This window comes from Atractosteus spatula, chromosome 1 (genome assembly GCF_055471065.1).
Source record: "Atractosteus spatula isolate fAtrSpa1 chromosome 1, fAtrSpa1.hap1, whole genome shotgun sequence".
NCBI classification, from domain to species: domain Eukaryota; kingdom Metazoa; phylum Chordata; class Actinopteri; order Semionotiformes; family Lepisosteidae; genus Atractosteus; species Atractosteus spatula.
The window spans coordinates 61,752,163-61,771,858 of record NC_142706.1 but is presented as its reverse complement, the minus strand read 5'-3'; the positions used below and the strand labels follow the sequence as shown (position 1 = coordinate 61,771,858).

The 19,696-nt window shown below is 49.5% G+C and overlaps 1 protein-coding gene across 2 annotated transcripts; it reads left to right on the top strand.

Moving 5' to 3' along the window:
• Positions 1-1,548: 1,548 nt before the first annotated feature.
• Positions 1,549-13,830, top strand: igsf8 (immunoglobulin superfamily, member 8). Of its 2 annotated transcripts, XM_088914834.1 has the most exons (6): positions 1,549-1,962; positions 4,452-4,826; positions 5,542-6,009; positions 7,641-8,045; positions 9,429-9,833; positions 10,954-13,830. In XM_088914834.1, exons 1-6 carry the CDS (start codon positions 1,917-1,919, stop codon positions 11,079-11,081), a joined length of 1,827 nt encoding a protein of 608 aa, XP_088770960.1. In that variant the 5' UTR covers positions 1,549-1,916; the 3' UTR covers positions 11,082-13,830. The 2 variants fall into 2 exon arrangements, with proteins under 2 accessions (XP_088770960.1, XP_088770968.1); XM_088914842.1 differs by lacking the exons at positions 1,549-1,962; positions 4,452-4,826 and adding an exon at positions 5,014-5,279.
• Positions 13,831-19,696: the final 5,866 nt, after the last annotated feature.

Here is a 19,696-nt window from a genome sequence, read left to right as displayed (position 1 = left end):
ATTCCATGCTGAAAAAAAAGAAAGAAAACACAACGTTTCGGCCGTGGTGCCTTCTTCAGGTGTGAAGTCTTCAGGTGTGAAATCTGCATCTTGCATCTTAAGACAGAACGAACCGCAGGAGAGCCAAGCCGTTGGCCTGCCCGGACTGAGGGCCGTCTGTCGGGCTATAAATAGGTGCACTGTAGCGATTCCTTACAGCCCATGCTGTTCCGACAGCCCGACGGCGCTTCTTTAAAGATGAATCGCTATGAAATTGGAACTGGACGGCGGAGCAGCCCATCTAAAGAGAAACGACAAAAGAGGGATGTAGCGTCTCTGTTCCTATTCATAGTGTAAATGCAAGGAAATAAAAATATACAGGCCGATATTATTACTACCCTACAGACGTCTGTAAAATCAAAAATCTGATTCATTTAAAATGATGCGATTCGTTGACTTATGAAAATATATTGCACTAACTCAGGGATTAAATGAATTTAAATGAGCTCAGCACCAACGCTTATATACTGAAAGTGTACCTGTTCAAAGCGAGCGGACACTGGCAAACGTTTCCAAATACTTGCCCACACCGCAAGAGGGCGCCATAACCTAACAATTACGTCAAATGCATCATGGTGAAAGCGGTTTGAATCAAGCTATTGATTTCACAAATACAAATTATTTTGATATCATCGTTTCAGGCATTTCTTTTGTTTTTATAACTATCCAATATCAGTCGACACAGAGGTCCGCTTTACCTGCTTTACTGGTGTGTCTATGGTAAATATAGCCGGTCATTTCAAGCCAAAGCCTAGGATGATAAGCAGGATCAATAAACTCGACCGAAATCCCCTCGGACCAGTTTCCAAAACTCGAAAACGAGGCTTGACATACAGCCGAATCGATCTGACTGGATCTACGCGTCCAGGTTCAGTGTTGTGTCTTTAATATTTTCACAAAACAACACAAAACGAGCAAGGATGTAGGAACTTCGGCGGGAAGAAAGGCGAAGAATTCATGAGAGGTGTGATGCTTCCCCCCCGCCGAAAACCTAAAATGTCACCCGGGTTTCTGTTAGCAGAGTCGTTTCCTGTGGAGTTCGAAATCCGTGGCTTTCGCCCTTTCGTTTCGCATTCCATAGTAAAACAGAATAAATGACAATTATCACCGCCAGGCGCACCCAGAAGTTCGGTCCTGCTGGCCGGCGAAGGGACAGTCTGAAAACTGCAGTGAGACAGCAGCAATGATCATATCTACAGGGCCACCGCATCATGTCTTATGCATATGATGGGCTATCTTGTTAGAATCGCAGGGGCGCAGGAAATCGAGGTGTAATTTGATATTTTTCTAACTGCGGAAAGGAGGGAGTTCTAGAATGAACAGTTTGTGGACAGGAAAAGGACGTCTCCTCGTCTCCGACGCTGTCAATAACACCAGGGAACAGCGAGGGAGGGCTTTCCTGCGCGTGTTTTTGAATGAAGTCCTGCCCACGAGGCTCACCCACGCTCAGGCCACGCCCTCAGGGGGCGGGGCTGGCCTACATTCTGCCTCCACGCAGCTGCGGGACTCGCGCCAGTGGGGAAAGGAATAATACAAACTAGGAGGGATATCGGCTGAAATCCACTCGCGGAGCTCACTGGAGAAACACCGGACTGCGAGGTCTCGAGCAGACGCTTGTGATGAAAGAAGTTGTTCTTCTGGCAAACATCTCGGTGGATGCGGGGAATAATAATATTAGTGTTTATTTTAAACAACCGAGGTTCTCGGAAATCAAGACGTTGATCCAGTTTCAGAAGCCATTTCGCAAAGTCGTTGGGAGTTAATACTTGAAAGCACTCGCCTGCTCTGCTGAACCGAGCTATGCTGGGCGGATTTCGTGCGTGAAGTGGACGTTCCATTCTTTTACCGTGGGGGTTAGCATTTTCCGTCACTCGGACATGACGCGGAGGGGAGCGGCCGCCGGGCTTGTCTGCTTATTGTGGGGTGAGTCTCGCAGCAAAGCTCGTCGGCTCCGTCTGTTACATGTAGCCCTGTGCGACCGTGTACCTGCTGTGGACAGACCCGGCGCCACCGCAGTGTGCTATGGTCTACAAATCTGTGTATATGCGGGCAGGGTGCACTAGGCTCTGACGTGGGTGGACAGACGCACATTCGTGTGCTCTAATCCGATTTGTGATTCGTGAGGCTTGTTAGGAGCGAATATTGCACGTCGACCTGTATCACGAAGGAATTTCTACACAGAGGAGTGGGTAAGAATTCCTTGCGATCATCCGCCTGTCGATTTCCGAGGTGCGCATTGCCTGACCCGCTCTAAATGAGGTGTTCCCCACCCTAAGCTGGGGACCTCCCCCGCCCCGCCCCTCCTCAAACCTGCTGGGTCCTGTTTGACCTCACTGAATCCTGTGTGGGTCTGACAGGCTGCTTGATCTGAACCTTTGCAAGTGATCCCTTTTCTAGAGCGCGGTGTTGTGGTTAAAGTACAACCCCCCCCCACCTGTGGACTTGAGCGAGACCTGGCAGGTCAGGGGCTCCCCAGGAGCAGGGCTGGGTACCCCTATCTGAGTCCAATTGCCCCTTGTGATGAGAGAGCAAACCCAGTCAGCACCTGTTCGCTCTCCACTTCGGAATCGGACTTGCACTGTGATCAATACAGATACATCATTTTATCCAATTATATTGATTATAATTAATTAATTATAATTATATTAATTATTTTATCCAATTATATAATTATACCGTATAAGTGGTATATTGATTAAATTATATTGTTAATTTATCATCAGTTAAATGTATGCTAAATATAAATGGAACGTGGGAGAGTACAGGCACCCTCCTTGTTAAATGTTTCATTTTGAACACATTACACTGAGAGGCCTCAACATATGTGTATGCTAGGTAGTTTTTGTCTGTCAAGTCTTACCAAGTAAACCTCAGTCCTGACACTGAGATGATGTTGTGAGGCACTGTCTGCATGTGTTTGTTTCTGTACCCTGAGAAAAACAACATGACAGATTTTGCGCTTGAGGAAGATACCTCTGGGAGGCTCGGTGGTTAGCATTGTTGCTTCACAGCACTGGGGTCCCGGGTTCGATTCCACACCTGGGATGCTGTCTGCATGGAGTTTGTATGTTCTTCCTGTGTTCATATGGGTTTCTTCCAGGTGCTCCAGTTTCCTCCCACAGCCCATAGACATACTGGTTGTCTTCTGGGAAAATCTGCCCTGGTGTGTGTGTGTCTGTGTGTGTGTCTGTCTGTGTGCCCTGTGATGGACTGGCGTCCTCTCCAGGGTGTATCCTGCCTTGCCCCTGTTGCCTGCTGGGATAGGCTCCAGCTCCCCTGTGACCCTGTATTTGCTATAGCGGTTAGAAAATGGATGGATGGGAAAAAGACACCCTTCTTATTCATTTCCTGCCGTTGTAATATGACTTGAGTTGGCCGTGTGCTGAAAATCTGCACTCAAAGCCAGGTCGATGCCGTGGCTCCGGGTCTTGGAGGAAGCTGGAAAGCACCCAGCAGGCCCTGAGTCCCTTCGGTAGGTCAGCCATGATGTCGCTGCTGCCCTTTTGGTTTTTCCAGTTCAGCCTGAAGCAATCAGGCTTGGGTTTTCAAGGATGACATCAGCAGGTAAAGGGAAATTTGGAACACAGAACAACAGAAGCAGAAGCAGAAGTAAGAAATCTGGCTGAGCTCGGCCGCGCTGTGTTTGTCAGCCCATGACGTCATGGGGAATGGTGGGACAGTCCGTGCCGGGAGAAGGAACAGCACAGCACGAGAACATGGTCCTGGGACACGCACACACACGCTCTCTCTCTCTCTCTCTCTCTCTCTCTCTCAATTCAATTCAATTCAAGGTGCTTTATTAGCATGACCGATGGGTAAAATCAGTGTTGCCAAAGCAAATAAAAGTAATGATATTTACATTAAACACAAAAAAATATAAAAGTAAAATAAAATCTACAGACATATTACAGACAACAAAGACATAGTATAAAATATTGACATATACTGTAGGTGGCTGGAGCATTATTGGGAGACAGACTCACTGTTCCTCAGGCTGTGACAGGAGATCACATACTGGGCTATATTGGGACCCGCTGTGATTCTGGCAGGTGTGGGAACTCTCTCTCTCTCTCTCTCGGACATAAAGAAAACAGCCCACCTGTTTTGATTTGCATCTTCTTAAGATTAATTGGTTAATTGGTGTTTTCTGCTCATGCTGAAATGTGATGGCCGTGTGGGTTTGGGTAATAGATTTCTTCCTTTCCCTTGATAAGTGTGGAGGGCCATCTTTAAACAAACAAAAAAAAAGAAAGCAGTGCTATCTACTGTAGGTATGATGGATGTCCCAGTCGCTCTTTGCTTCTCTCGGTTTGTCAGAAATTTGCTCAGATTCTGACCCCTGAAGTTCAGTGTCGTCCCCTCATGCTCTCCCTCTTCCGTGTCTCTCTCTGTGTGTGCGCGCTTGTCCACAGCGGTCTGCGAGTGTCGCCAGGTCACTCTTCCCCCCGGGCCCCTGTACCGCGTAGCGGGGTTCCCGCTGTCCCTGCCATGCTCCGTGACGGGGTACGAGGGGTCCCGCACTCAGGATTTCGAGTGGTTCCTGATCCGGGAGGACGCAGGAGGCCGTCAGATCGGCGTGATCTCCACCCGGGACAGGAGGTTCCCCTACGCCCCTTTCCAAGCGCGGGTGCGCTCCGGGGAGGTGCGCGTGGAGCGGGACAGCGGCGACAGGGTGCGGCTGGTCATCCAGAGGCTGCGGCCAGAGGACCAGGGCACATTTGAGTGCTACACCCCCAGCACTGATGCCCGCTACCAAGGCAACTACAGCTCCAGCGTCCTCGTCAATGGTAACCTCCTGTACCTTACTGCTTCAGGACAGTGGAGCTTGCTGAGCCTGCCTAGTTATTAAAAAAAAATATACTCATCCACGCAGGACTGAGAACTATGGGAGGGTAGAGTACAAACCTTTCTTTCTGAACGAGAGAAAGAATTAAGGTCATCCTGGAGGCGTTTTGCCGGTTCTCAGCTTGATGACCCGGGGAAGGAGGATCAAGCAGCAGAGTGCTGGTTGGTTTCACTCCCAGCCGCTTCTCTTGTCAGACACAAGATGACGTTCTGCCCTGTGACTCGGCCGGCGGGGAGCTCCAGGCCGGGTTTCGTCCAGCTCGGGGGCCAGTCCGCTGGCTGGAGGGAGGAGCCACTTCTCCACTCTGAGCTCCACTGTGGAGCTGATTTGTCACATGGCAGTGCAGGGGGGCGTTGCTGCAGACCTGAGTCTTCACAAGACAGCTCCAAATTTGGTGGGCTCTCATATATATATATAAACAACTTGCGATTCCAGTTTGAAATGAATTGCAGCGTGGAGTTGGACATCCTAGGTTTACCGGCAGTGCAAGGCTAGAAGGAGAGCTAGAGAGATCTTGGGGTTTAATTAACACCTCATTGAGTTTCTGTCTGCGGACTCTGTACAGTTCATCAGCCAAGCCTGTGGGTGGCGCTGTGTTGTTAAGACTGCCCTGCAGTGTGAGTCACCTCTCCCTCTCCTTGACTCTCTCTCCACAGTGATCCCCGACACGCTCCAAATCAGCCACACCTCCTCCCGCTCTCTGAGTGGCCAGGCCCTGACCGAGGGGGCGGAGCTGCAGCTGACATGCTCCGCCTCCGTGCAGTCTCAGCAGCACACCCACGTGTCCGTCACCTTCGGCGTGCGGGGGGCGGGGGAAGGAGCCAGGGGCAGCCCGGCGGGGGGGCACAACCTCAGGGAGGTCATCTCCATCGACAAGCACCTGGGTGTGGTCCCCGGGAGGGGCGGGGATTACGAGAGGCGGTACGCGGACGGGACGGTGTCGCTGGAGAAGAGGAGCGAGGGGGGGCAGGACCAGTACGTGATGCGGATCAGCTCTGTGGTGCCCAGCGACACTGGGTCCTTCTTCTGCGAAGTGATCCAGTGGATCCAGGATCCCCAGATGACCTGGCAGAGGATTGCCCAGAGAACCCTGGAGCTAGGAAACGTCACCGTCCAGCCTTTAGGTGAGTGAGAGGAGCTACATATAGGGACAGACATTTAGCTGCATTAAAGCTACATGGGGCAGTGCGGTGGCTCTGTGGCTAAGGATCTGCGCCTGTGGCTGGATGGTTGCTGGTTCATATCCCGCGGCTGGCAGAGGAATCCTACCCCGTTGGGCCCCTGAGCGAGGCCCTTAACCCCAACTGCTCCAGGGGCGCTGTACAATGGCTGACCCTGTGCTCTGACCCCAAGCTTCTCTCCCTGTCTGTGTGTCTCATGGAGAGCAAGTTGGGGTATGTGAAAAAAGACAAATTCCTAAGACAAGAAATTGTATACGGCCAATAAAGTGATCTTATCTTATCTTACATTTCCACATGGCTTTTCATAGGGGCAAAGGATTTAATAAGTTAGGATGAGTGAGTAATGGATAGATACTCATTACCTCTCTCCCTCACTCTCCATGGAACCTGAAGAGCTCCCCACACCACATTGGGTTTCTTTTCCTTTCAGCATTGAATCATCCTGTTCCTTTGCAGCCTACGCATGCTGACAAAGCTGCCTACTCGAACTTCACAGACAGATAGCGCCAGGTTGCACAAAAATCTCTGTGCATGAAGTCTGATTAAAAATTGAAATTGGTGCATTGTGCAAAACTCCCAGATCTTCATCCCTCTGTTTCATAGGCATCTAGGCATCTTTTTATCAGGCTTTACTCCTTCTCTGCTTTCCCTTAGTGCATGGACGCTAATTAATAAATGCATGTAGAATATAGACAATGCCCAGGCTCGTTGCCATAGGGAAGATCGTGTTTCTGTGCCGTCGCTGTACTGTCCCTAGTGTAAGTAGGTTTGATTTTAACTCTTGACATTAGGAAAGAGGGGGGGTTAAGGGGTGAAGCCTCAAACCTGGTGCTCCAGATCTCCCAGCTGCAGCTGTGCTGGGTCCTGTGTTTCAGTGGCAGTATTGTTCTCCTGTGCTGTGACCTCACAGGCAGACACTCACTGTTCCTCTCGTGCTCTGTTGTCCCCATTGTTCTCCAGCTGCTGCAGTCCCCTGATTCCTTCATGTCATGTTAAGTAGTGGAAATGTGGAGTTGGACTTGGTGGTTATAAACTTTCCCAAAGGTAAGGAATCCTATGTGATTCCCTGCCATTGCAGCATGTGGATTCAGCCACTAACTGATGTGACTGTCTGTTGATAGTTTAATTGAGCTTCAGTAAATAGCAGTCATGAGGGACCAGCTGGACACGAGGCTGGACAGGAAGAGACATCATTCCCTATCCCTGGTGTACAACCCCAGACCGGGCTAAGCAAGGGTAGATGCCTCATATTTACTGGTACTGCAAGAGTGAAGGATATGCGGTTTCTCTGCTCCACTAACCTGCACTGGAAAGGTAATGAACGGAAACCAGTCTAGCTGCCAGTGGTCAGTTCTAAATAGGTCTTGGTCGGAATTCAGCGTTGGACCGTAGTCTTCAAAGACTGTAATACTGCAGATCTTACAAGTACTTTTTGGTTGCCATCTGATGAAGACCAAAAAATGGTAAATCAATCCCAAAACAAATTCAGATCAGTGCTGGAAAGGCCTTATGGCCCTTGAAGACCTGAAAAATCCTTTCCCAGTTTGCAACTTGATGACTTGTTCTCTCTCTAGCGGACTCCCTGACAGTGACCACCTTGCCAGAAGGGGAGGTGTCCCTCTCGGCAGGATCTCCTCTCAGCCTATCCTGTGAAGTCGGCGGGATAAGCCCATCGTCCCGCCCCTCCCTGCTGGTCCAATGGCTGCGGCGGGCAGCCGACAGGGGGGCAGAGCTGGAAGTCGCCCGCATGGGTTCCGACGGGGTGGTGACCTGGGGCGATGATGTCAGCAGAAGGGGCGGGGCCTCCCTGGAGAAGGAGGCGGAGGGGCGGTACTCTCTGCGGCTGTTTTCCGCCCACCCCGCCGATGCGGGGATCTACCGTTGTGCGGTTAGCGTCTACACCGGCCGGACGCCTGGCACGAGCAGCCCTGCGGCGAGCCAGAGGTCCAATGGGGTCACCGTCAGCCTGAGGATGAAAGGTGAGCATGATGCTTGGAGGAGTTTGTTCGCTTCGCCACACCAGACCCAGTATGTGGCACTGAGCAGTATCTAATGTTACAGAGTCAAAAAGAAAACTTGTAACAGAGGAGGAAGGCCAGTGGGAAGCAGCAGCAGTCCAGGCGGCTTGTCCAGTGGTTTTGTTCGTGTGAAAGGAAGAGAGAACGTAACGGTTCCCCTTCTCTTACCTGGAAAACTGAGGACTGGTGCTATCAGCACCTTGGTAAAAGAAAGAAAATGTATTCCCTGGCTTCTGTGGTTTCTTTTTTAAAACTTTTTATTTTAGAGAAACAGACAACAGAATTTTAAATACAGATGACATTACACAGCGATCCTTTTACAATACAAATTTACCAATATACATCACACATGAAAATGTGTCTGTTCCCTTTAGATGTTACAATGATTTTACTTCTAACCGAACTAAATGCATTCAAAATAAGAAAGATGCATACATTTTTTATGATTTATGAAGAGGGGGAAAAAGTACTTAACCCACCTAGACCATTATTTGACTAATTTGTTCATCTGTAATTTAAGTGAAAAAGTTCATTTTTCCACTGTGTACATTTCGTTTAGCAATTCAGTTTATTAATCATTGATTGTTGGTAAATCTGGAAGAAGCCACTTTCTTGTTGTAGTCTTTTTAGCTGCAGATAATTCCAAACAGATATTTGTCAGCACTACTTAAGTGAAAATCTAACATGCCAAAATATAGAACCTCAAACGTAAAGGGTAAATTCCTTTCAGATATGTTCTCTACGGCCCTTTGTGAATCCGTCCAGAAAAGCCTTATTTTAGGACACTCCCAGGTTATATGCCAATGACTACCTTCTTGGTTTCCACACATTTCGACTTTCCCCCAGTATGGTATGCCTTCTGTTTCGGGGTAATTAACCATATTTTTCCAACAATACTCTCTCCATAAATGTAAGTTAGTACATCTCCTTTTAAAAATTAGCACATTTTAAACCACTCTTCATTTCACGGCTTCTGTGTTTTCACATTGTTTTGTTTTGAGTCCCGATGAAGCACAAGATGTTTTTTTCAAAGCGTTATAATCTAAAGCTGAAACTCCCTGAGAATCAGCCTGACAGCTGACAGACAAACACAGGAGTGTTACTTTTCCCCCCCAGTCAACCGTCGGGGCACACTCAGACACACACACGCTCACTCCAGCGCCAGTTTTCCTAATTGACGATCAATTGTCCTAATTGACGATCAGTTTTCCTAATCGACCATCCTTTCAGAGGGAGGGACAGGATACCTGAAGGTGGAGAATGTGTGAGTTGATGCTCGTTCTTCTTGGTTAAAGCTGTCTGCGAGACGATGGATGTATCGCCATGCACTGTTTGTCTCCGCAGAGGTGCGAGTGGAGGCAGAGGTGGGGCTCGCCCGGGGACCCCCCCTCCAGCGCGGCCACACCATCTCGCTGCTGTGCAACGTCACCACGGCGACTTCAGGCCCCGCCCAGGTGGAGGTGCACTGGCTGATGACCAGGGAAGAAGGGGAGGGACCGGCGGAACCTGCTCTGGTGGCTGTGCTGGCGCACGACGGCACCTCCCGTCTCCACGGCAACAACAGTGACATCAGCGTGGACCGCCCCTCCCCCAGCTGCTACAGGCTGAGAGTCCACAAAGCAGAGGCCGAGGACCAGGGGCTGTACCAGTGCCACGTGGAGGTGTGGGGGCAGGACCCATACGGGGGCTGGTACAACACTGGGGTGCGCTCCACTTCGCAACCTGCGCGCGTTTACATGTACGCCCGGGGTGAGTGCTCATATTGCTGTCTCTTCCTGCCAGTCAGGGGTGTCTCTGTCTGTGCCCCCCCTTGTGTCTGACCTGTTCAGACACCTGCTAGAAGGTTAGGCAGGCCAGTGGTTAAGGAAGAGGATCGGTCAGTCACAGTGTTGGAACCAGTGTCAAGCACAAGTGCAGAGCTGGCTTCCTAGTCTCTTTGTGTTCTCTTCTGTAAAGTGACACGGCAGCACCCTCTGGATTCTTAAATAGTTTGGGGTGAAAGTCTAAAAATGTATAAAATGAATTTCATAGCTGTCTAATAAGTGTGACCAGACCTGACACAAGGGGTTCATTAAGACGACCGAAGGACAGCAGTATTTCTCAGCACGGCTGCTTTGGGAACTCTTGGCTAGAATAGACGTGTGACATAACAGAGGCTCAGACCCAGCACATCTGGGCTCCGAGTGAGCAGCTGGTCGAGCTGCTCAGGGGGCCCCACCGATCCCTTTCTCTTGAGAAACTCCCAACCTGTTGATTGGTTTTCCATTTGAGCTCAGCGGGCCCGAGCTCAGTTGCGATGGGCCCCCCAACCGTGACCCACCTGTGAAGAGAGGTATTGTAGACCGTTACTACGAGCCGTTATTTAGTTCTACATGTAAACTAGTCTTTTAAGGGGTAAAGTGGCTGAGGAATACTGTTGCTTGACGTATAAATTCAACGACGGGCGCTCCCTGAAAGCTGGCATTGTCATTTCACGAGGAGCTTCATTTGAATCGGCAGGCGAGGGATTTGAATGAAATGTAAATTTTGCCAGGGCTGCTCCAGCCATTTGTTTATGGAGTGAGTAGAATGTCATGCATGCAAACTTGAGCATTGCGTCCCAGCACAGCCAGCAGCAGTGTCCGGGCCTGCAGGAGTTGTTCTGAGCACCTGTGGGAATTGGTGTTATTCAGAGAGGCGGGGTGGGGTGCGTTCTTCTGGGCCGGGTGCCTCTGTGCCCTTCTCACTCCCCAGCTGCAGCTGTGCAGGCAGCTGGATGGATGCCCGTGTCATTCCTCTCTGTTCCCCCTGATCCATACAAGAATGTGGCAGCCGTCCCACACTTGTCTCGCGCGTCTCAGGCTAATCCGCAATCTTCTATCTTCTGCAGCCGGCGACTTGCTCCTCATCCCTTTCGTGGTGGGCGTGTCCTCGGCCCTCTTGGTGGGCGTCGGCATCGTCGCCTCGGTGACCTGCTGCTTCCTGAACCGATTGGCTAAGCAGCGCCGCAAAACCTAGCAGGAGAACAGATGGCGTTCGCTGGGGAGAGGCAGGGCAGAGTCGTCACACTTTGGAACGGCAGCCAGCGTTTTCGAGGCGTTCTGCTCTGCCGTGAAGGAATCCCAAGGAATTCTCCGGCATTTCAGTGGCAGTTTGCCCTTCAATTCAGGAATCCCAAGGAATTCTCAAGCATTTCCCTGGCAGTTTGCACTCCGATTCGGGAATCCGAAGGTATTCTCCAGCATTTTCATGGCAGCTTGCACTACGTTTTAAGGGATCTGAAGGTCTTCTGAGGAATTCTCTGGCATTTTTCCTGTTTTGCTCTTTGCATTTTGCTCTCCAGTGAAGGAATCCAAAGCACTTACAAATTCTCAGACTGGGCCAATGACTGAGCTCAGGTAACCCACAGCGGCCATGCACTTGGAAGGACAGTCAGATGCTTGTCCACTAGTCTGTCATGCTTGTCCACACTGCAGCTGGACAGAGGGACAGTCCCTAGAGCGCACGGGACACAAATCCGACCAGAAACGTTTGCTCCTTCCTGTCACTCTCCACTCTTCGAGTTCAGCGCGTACAGAGTCACCGCGCACTGCGAAACGAGAGACGTGATGACGTTACTGGTGGACCTCCATCCCCGCTCCCCGCCCCAGAGGATGAACCACTGTAGATACTGTGGTTTTCTTTTCAAAACCGAAATGATTCGATTTTTAGTTCTGTGCTTTTTTTGGTTTTTGATCAGATACGTATCGAGTCTTTCACGCAATGAGGAAGGCCACCTTCCTCAGCCTGCACTTCCTGTGTGACTGTTTACAGGCCCCCAAAGGCACTACAAACCTCTGTATATTTTTGGAAGGAAAAATGGGATGTTGTAGCCATTGAAGCTAGTGCAGGAATGTTTCAGTTGTCTGTAGTAGAAATGTCTGAGTGTTCCGCTTTAGTAAGGAAGTTCTAGGCCAGCTCTTCCCGTTGCTGGTCTCCGTTGTCGGCTGGTTCTTGTTCCACCTGAGCCTGCAGTTGCTCCATTCAACTGATTCGCTTGGTTAGAACGTTGCTTGTTTTTAGCTCTTGCACAGCTGCTGTTTTGACCAATGTGTTCTGTAGGCAGCCAGTCTCAGTGCTAGACTGATTTTGTTTTAAAACAAAAGCCTGACTTCTAAAGTCATACATTTGTGTAGGTCATTAAGACCTCAGCTTGTAACTGGTGTTTTAGAGTTTGTAATGGTGTAGAGAAGGAGTGGCCAATTCTGACTCTTCCAGTCCAGGCAATTCCAGGGACTTTGATCCCTTTAATTCATTTAATTACTGAATTGATCCTGAATTGCTTGATTGACTTGAGAGCTGAAATTCAGTTTGACTGGTCTTTGGTCATTTCACCTGTCATTTAAGTCATTAAAATGAGATAATTATTTGGGTAAGCGGTCAGGTCACCTTTTTTAGGTCTTAATCGGCTGCTGATTGAAACGAACCTGTGAAATAATGTCCCCTCACTACTAAGTAACGGAACTCTTAACTGGTTAACTGGTTTTCCAAGCTTACAGGCATTGAGGGGTTAGAGTCCCCAGTAAAACTCGGTGGTCCTCCAGGACGCGGAGGGGGGATTCCTGTGGAATATATCCACAGGTATGGACACATTTGAAGGATATAGCAGTGGAATTCAGAGAACAGCAGTGCATGCTTTAAGACTTAAAACAAGCAAAGCTGAAGGCTGTCTTGAGAATACACTTGTCACGATAAACAGAGCATTCCTTCAGGACAATAAGTTAAAAAAGACTGAAAGCTCACTTAAAAGCATCCTCGCTTTGAAAAAAGTAATGAGTGATATTGTTTACACAGTATGAATACGTACACAGATGCCATGTGTAATCTTTTAATCTACTACCCCTGAAGCCTGAAGTACTGAGCACAGCTAAAAGCCACTTGCTAGCCAGTGACCCAGCCAGCTTGGGTCTTGTGATTCCAGAAACTGTCAAAACAGTTCTGTGATCCGAAGGTCATGCCTTCCAATGGGGTGTCTAGCACAGAAACACACTACAGCCTGATTTCCTTGAGGCCAGCAGGTTTTATTCCTGAAGTCTTTAAGACGATGGCATTAATGCTGTGAATTTAACAGAGGCTTTCCAAACCTCAGCCCCCTCTTGGCTAGGTTTTAAATGGCAGGGTTTAATTAAATTGAACACCTCTATTAAAACTGCATGCCTTCTATTTTTTGCCCTTTCAGTTACTGGCAGTGCACACATGTATTTCATTTTTTTATGCTTGTGATGTTGATGTTTGTGAGCTTAGAGCATTGAGTTTCATATGGAGAGCTGTTGACCGAGGCTAGCCTTAACATCTGTGTGAACTGAATCATTTCACTGGACATGCAGAGCTCTGTCCACATGCAGTAAATGTAGACATTTCCTTTGATCTTATTGTACATCTTCAGAGTAGCTGTTACCCCTGCAGTTTTCAGAATTGTTTTCAGAGTGTTTCTGTTGAAAATTGGCTGGTCCTCCACGGGGGGTTCATTAGCCAATGCAACTGAATTTAAGGAACATTTTAATGGTATCTATAAAACACAGGTCTATGAAGTTGACATGATGCTGCCAGTGAAAATATGTGGTTTCTTTATTTTTACTGCACTGTTTAGTGATGAATTGTGTTTTTTTTTAAATTTGTAAACGTTTTTTTTTAAATTACAAAAACTTGTTCAGTTTTTTTTCCCCACTGTTGTCATTCATTGTTTGCATATGTTGGGAAATAAGATTAAAATCCTGTTGGAAGAAAATATGATCTGTTGTCAGATGTCTGATCTTTCCCGTTTTCCTCCGAATGCTGCTTGGTGTTTAATGATCCTGCGTGCATGTCTTGGTTACTGGGTTACACCTCAGGCGTCAGCTGCCTGAAAGCTGCAGTGTCTTCTGGGCTTTGAGTCAGCTGAGCTCAGAGTGATTTAATTGGATCAATGAGGTGCTTAATTAGGATACGTTAATTTGCTCCACGGATCTCTGCTCACTGACTTGTTTGTTTTAAGCCACAGGTGTGTAACTCCAGTTCTCAAGGGGCAGAGTCCAGTAGCTTTGCTTGGTCTAGATCTCCTTCCACTCATTTATTTTCTAACCACTTTACCCAGTACAGGTTTGGGGGGGGAGCAAGGCAGGGTACACCCTGGACAGGACACCAGTCCATAGCAGGTCAGACACACACACTCCCACCGGAGTCCAACTCTCCCGGAAACCAGTTAGCCTACCAGTATGTCTTTAGACTGTGGGAGGAAACCAGAGCACCTGCTGGAAACCCACATGAACATGGGGAGACGCCACTGCGCCACCATGCCGCCTAGGGCTCGAACATCAACACCTGAAGCCTTTGAAAAGTGTGAAACTGGTTCCATTCTGCTAATGAGTGCAAACCAGCAGGTGGTGCAACCCCCTAGGACTGGAGTTGTGCAGTCCTGTTTAGAGGGTACCTGTAAAATTCCCGGATTATCGGAGTTTCAGATCCCCGTTGTAGCTCACCCAAATGGATAGGAGGCTAGGGAGTCAAAACCGTTGGAGACGGTGACTCAGTGGCTGAAATAGAAGTAGTTATTATCCACTTAAATCACAAAGCGTCAGCAGTGAGGGCAAGTAAAATATTCCATATATTACATGCGATATCTGCAGTCTGCTACGACAGTCCAGCGAGGCTACTGTAGTTTCACATGAACGCAATATCCGTCTGAAATGATGTAGATCTGTATCAACGCGGTGAAGTGCGCAGAGGCGTCACAGTGGACGGTTTATGACGTCACACAAGACTATTCTGACACGGTGGAGGCTGCGCCAAGTTTGCCGCGCGGACAGCTTCGCTTCACTACTCAAAAGTATAAAGGTTTTAAACATGGACGTCAAAGATACTTTGAGCGATCTTGATCTGGAAACGTCGCTGAAGTCCTCCAAGGTTGAGGTCCCCTATTCTGTTCAGGTGGTTCTGAAGAAGATCGAGTTTTCGCAGCTGCACAGGGCTAAGAGGGTAACGGACTCAACAGTAACAATCTTTTCAAATTAAGTGAGATAAAATTCCGGAAAATGCCCAAATTAAATATCGATGTAAATTAATAAAACAGTTGATTCATTTTGGTCTGGGGGCTGTTGCCAGATACGTAAAGTGTAGCAAGTATGAAAGAGGTTTGTTTGGATACCTACTGAAATTCTTTAAGACTTTGTAGAGAAACTCGCGCGTAATTGGAATATTATTTTTTCTCCGGTGTAAATCTTTCGTGTGAAGGTTTTGAGAAACAACAATTGTAACTCTACAGATATAGTTTATATGAACACTGACAGAAAAAGAGTTTCATTGTAAATAAAATCTATCTTATGTAATTAATATTTCCATTTACAAAAGGGTAGAGCTGTATGCCTGTTTTGTATTTTCCTCAGAAGGGGCAGTTTCTTACCCACAGGCTTTTAAGTTAGTGGGTTCTTAAATGTCTGTGTAGATATTCTCACCTATTCGGGTTAAAAAATGATGGCGAACATTTCGGCAGGGAAGGCCGTGACAAAACAGGTGTACATTTGGTGTGATGGGTAAAGGCCAGGGGAGACATTGGCCCAGGACACCAGAGTAGATGCTCTTCCACAGTCGTGCCGAGACGCAGAGAGAGGGGAGCCGTGTGGCGGCGGCTTTTGGTCGGGCTGTGGCGGGCCGCAGCGCCGACCCCTCCCTCTGCCCCCTCTGTCCCCCGGTGCAGGACGTCGGCGAGAGCCTGCGCGCCGTGCTGAGGAGCGTCAACCTGGCGCTGCACCACGTGCGGCTGGGCTCGGCCCTGGAGGCGGAGCGCGGCACCCGGGTGACGCCGGGCTCCGACGCGGAGGAGAAGAGGAAGCGCACCCAGCAGCTCGAGGGCATGGCGCTCTTCCTGCAGTCCAGCTACGACAAGGAGACGGAGCTGGGCTGCGTCCTGCGCTGGATGACCGAGACCGGTGAGGCCGGCTGCTCCTGGGTCTACAGAGGCGGGGTCTGGCTGTGGTTGCGGTGGCCTAAAAGCGCTTGGTCTTGCCCTGGATCTGCGGACGTGCAGGCCTGTGCTGTAAGAAGTATAGGCCGTATTCATTCAGAGTCTCAGACAGGGATGGGTATAAGAAAGGTTGCAGACGAGAGGAAATCGTTTCAGTCCAACTAGCCTACGAGGTAGTGAGTAGTTCATTGATCAGAGGGTCTCGCTCATCTGTTTTTTTTAAAGAAACCGGGGTGTCAGATTCAACAACATGGCTGGACAGCTTGTTCCACACTCCCACAACCCTTCCTGTAAAGAGGTGCCTCCGTTTTTAAATGCACTTCCAGGCAGTTTTCACTTGTGGCCCCTGGCTTGTGTTTCACTTTTCATTCACAATTTAAAAACAAAGGCTCATGTCCACAAGGGTCAGAGTCCTGCAGGTGTTACAGGTACATTTGTGATCTGCTGCTGATTGACATACTACTTAATTAGTGTAAAGAAGTAATGACAGCAAGGGGCGGAATAAAAACTAGATTAGATTAGACTAGAAAGATCTGTAATTTGGGAAATCTGGGTTCCTAGGCCAGGCCCTGCAGGAGGTGCAGGAGGACGAGGAGTACAGAGAGGTGAGGGAGATCACGGAGGAGTGGGTGGAGGAGATGGAGGAGAAGATCGAGAAATCGCTCGGCGCCATTCAGGGCTGCATCGACAGGCTGAGCCGCCTCTGCTCCCTGCTCTTCGAGCTGGACACCAAGAGCTCCAAGAAGAAACAAGCAGGTCAGCAGGGAAGTGCTATTTCTTTTTACAAAAAGACAAGCTATGAAGTTTTTGCTCTGCACGTCAGACAGAACTCGAGAGATTATGTTACCATTGCTTATCTGTCATAGATTAGGAGCCCTTTTCTTCTACTCTGCAAAGCCTTTTCCTGAAGGCCTCATTTCCACTACTGAAGCCTTCATCTTCACCCCATCAGCACCCTTGTGTCACAATCGCAGCGTTCTCTGTGCAGATTAGCCGGCCATATTCCAACTGCTTTATTCAAGAAGGAGCCAGAGCCTGTACTGGGGAGAAGCAGGCGCAAGGTGGGGTACACAACAGACAGGCACAGACACATACACACTCACACCAGGGCTAATTTTCACAGAAGCCAAATAACGTATGAGTATGTCTTTGGACTGTGGACGCAAAACACAGGGAGAACATCCGAACTCCACACAGAGAACACCCCAGGTCTGGAACTGATCTCAGGGCGCTACACTGTGAGGCAGCAATGCTCACCACTGTGCCACCATGGTGCCCCTGTTCAGATTAGTAGTTAACATCACTTAAGTAATCAGCTCTTCCTCTCCCAATGTTCATTTCCTTGAATCCCCTGCAGTTTCTCCTTGGAATGCTTATAGTAGCTCCAGGTTTGAGTTCAGGGCTGTCCAAAGTCTTTTTAATACCTTCTTGGCAACACCACAATGTATTGAGTGTTGAGATGCTTCTGTGTCTCCTGAAATAACATGCAGTATTCACCGTGTGTCATGGCAGCCATCCACAAGGGCGGAGTGTGGAGGTGGTGGCGGGAAAGTAAGGTGGATGCCAAGATGGTGATGAAGATCCAGGAGCTGCAGCCGCCCGGCGTAGAGCGTCTCCTCCAGGACTCCAGCCTCGGCATCAAGATGGTGGCCGAGCTGAGCTTCATGATCTCGGACATCGCCAAGTACCTCTCCTGCAACAAGGCGCTGAGCCTGGCCTTCAAGTTCATCCAGAAGAGCCTTCAGAACATCAACGGGGCTTTCCAGGAGCGCACCAAGGAGAACCTGGAGCTGGCGGCCCAGCTGCAGAGCATGAGGTCCGAGGACTCCCGGCCCAACCTGGAGCGCCTGAAGACTGAGGTGGAGGCGCTCAAGAAGAAGGCCGCCCGGCTGGAGAAGGAGCTGGCCTGTGCCGAAAGGAAGCACGCCGCGCTGTTGGGCGAGATGGAGAAGGTAGCTTCCCCAGTGGTGACCAAGACCGCCCCGATTGTAGTTCCTGAGGAAAGCCTCCTGAGCGTCGTCCAGGAGGAAGCCAAGCAAACCCCGCCGACGCCCTTCCCGGTTCCCGAAAGCAAGAAAACGGAAGCTGTCAAGAAGAAAAAGATACCCAAGGATGTGGCAGTGCCCCCCGTGGAGCCGGAACCCATCAAAATCTCTCCCCCGGTGGAGCTGGCTGCAGAGGAGGAAATGGCCTACGTGGAGCCAAGCTTCACTCTGGAAGAGGAGGCGCTCCTTTCTGAAGACGAGGGGACAGCCGCATCTCATCAGAATGACAGCATCGTGGAGGAGATGGAGAAGATCAGCACCAGGCTCCTCCAGAACTTTCAGAAGGCTGTGCTGAATGTCGCCGAGCGTTCCCTGTTGACTGGTCAAGGAGTGGAAGACCTGCCTAAGAGGGCAGCAGATGCGGTCGCTCTCTACGACCTGCTGGAACAGACCATCCAGTCTGCTTTCAGCAAACTGGTCAGCGAGCTCCACGGCACCTTCACCGACCATGTTGTAAAAATGCCCCATCTGGATGACAACCTGGGGGTGGCGGGCTTTTGGGAGGACGCACCTGGGAATCCTGGGGATATGCTCAAGGAGATCAGCAAGATGTTTAACGCCCAGGACAGACACCTCGAGGAGACGGGCACCAAGATGAAGGCTCTCCTCGGCCCGGATGGAAGGAAAGCTCCCAAACTAGGACCGCATCAAATCAATACCCTGCAGTCTCTCCTGGACCAGCTGAATGATGTCCAGGGAATGGGAAAGATACAGTTGTGCAAGCTGAGACTGGTTCTGGAAAGCCTCTTAGACATCCACCAGCAGATGAGCCTCAGGCCCAAGGAGCAGGTGGTCTTCGTGGAAAAGGCGAGTGTTGAGGCGGGTGAGCCCAAGCACATAACGACCCCAGTACTGGAGCAGCAGGAGGAAGGAGATCAAGCAGCAAGAATTCGAACGGAAACTTCTGTTGCCGGCAGTCAGGGCACACAAAGGAGGGTGCGAACGAGCAGAGCCAAGCCGAAGACTCTGAAGGAAGACGTGGCCCGCTACAAAAAGGAGATGCCAGAGGAGGGGGAGCATCTTCTGAACACCCGAATGGCTGGCACGACCTTCCTGGTTGACGTGGAGTCCCAGAAGACCAACCTGAGACTCCTGCAGCAGGCTTTACGCAGGGGTGACATCTCCATGCAGCTCTACAGCCTGGCTAGTGACCTCATAATACGGGCTCTGAGCACTGACGAGCTGCGTCTGGCCTGTCTCTTCCGAAAATACACAGCCTACTACTACATACAGAAAGTGAGGTAATGGCGTGTGGATAGAGTATGCGGGAAGCTTTTACGAATAGTTGTATTTGGAGACGCATCGGCGTCGGCTAAAGCAAAAAGTTCTCTTGTTCGTCTGGGATTTCAAATTTCCAGATGTAAAACCAGTGATATGGAAGTCAGCCTGCTGTAGCTGTACCTGCTGTAGTGTTTCCAGAGTGAAACACTGGAGGGAAGTGTGCATTTTGCAATAGTAAATGAAATCCACTTTAACAAAACAGTTTGAGTAGTTTCTCAGAATTTTTGCATATAAATGGTAAATGTAAGAGTAATGGCAAGACAGTAATAGTAGTAGCAGGAGTAGCGGAGTAAGACCCCACATGAGGAAATGTCTTACATTTTCTCCTC

Excerpts from the sequence above, each read along its gene's own strand:
- igsf8 (XM_088914834.1), top strand. The coding sequence starts at position 1,917 with ATGACGCGGAGGGGAGCGGCCGCCGGGCTTGTCTGCTTATTGTGGG. Across the intron at positions 6,010-7,640 it reads CGTCACCGTCCAGCCTTTAG|CGGACTCCCTGACAGTGACC; the intron begins GTGAGTGAGAGG and ends TTCTCTCTCTAG. Across the intron at positions 9,834-10,953 it reads CGTTTACATGTACGCCCGGG|CCGGCGACTTGCTCCTCATC; the intron begins GTGAGTGCTCAT and ends TATCTTCTGCAG.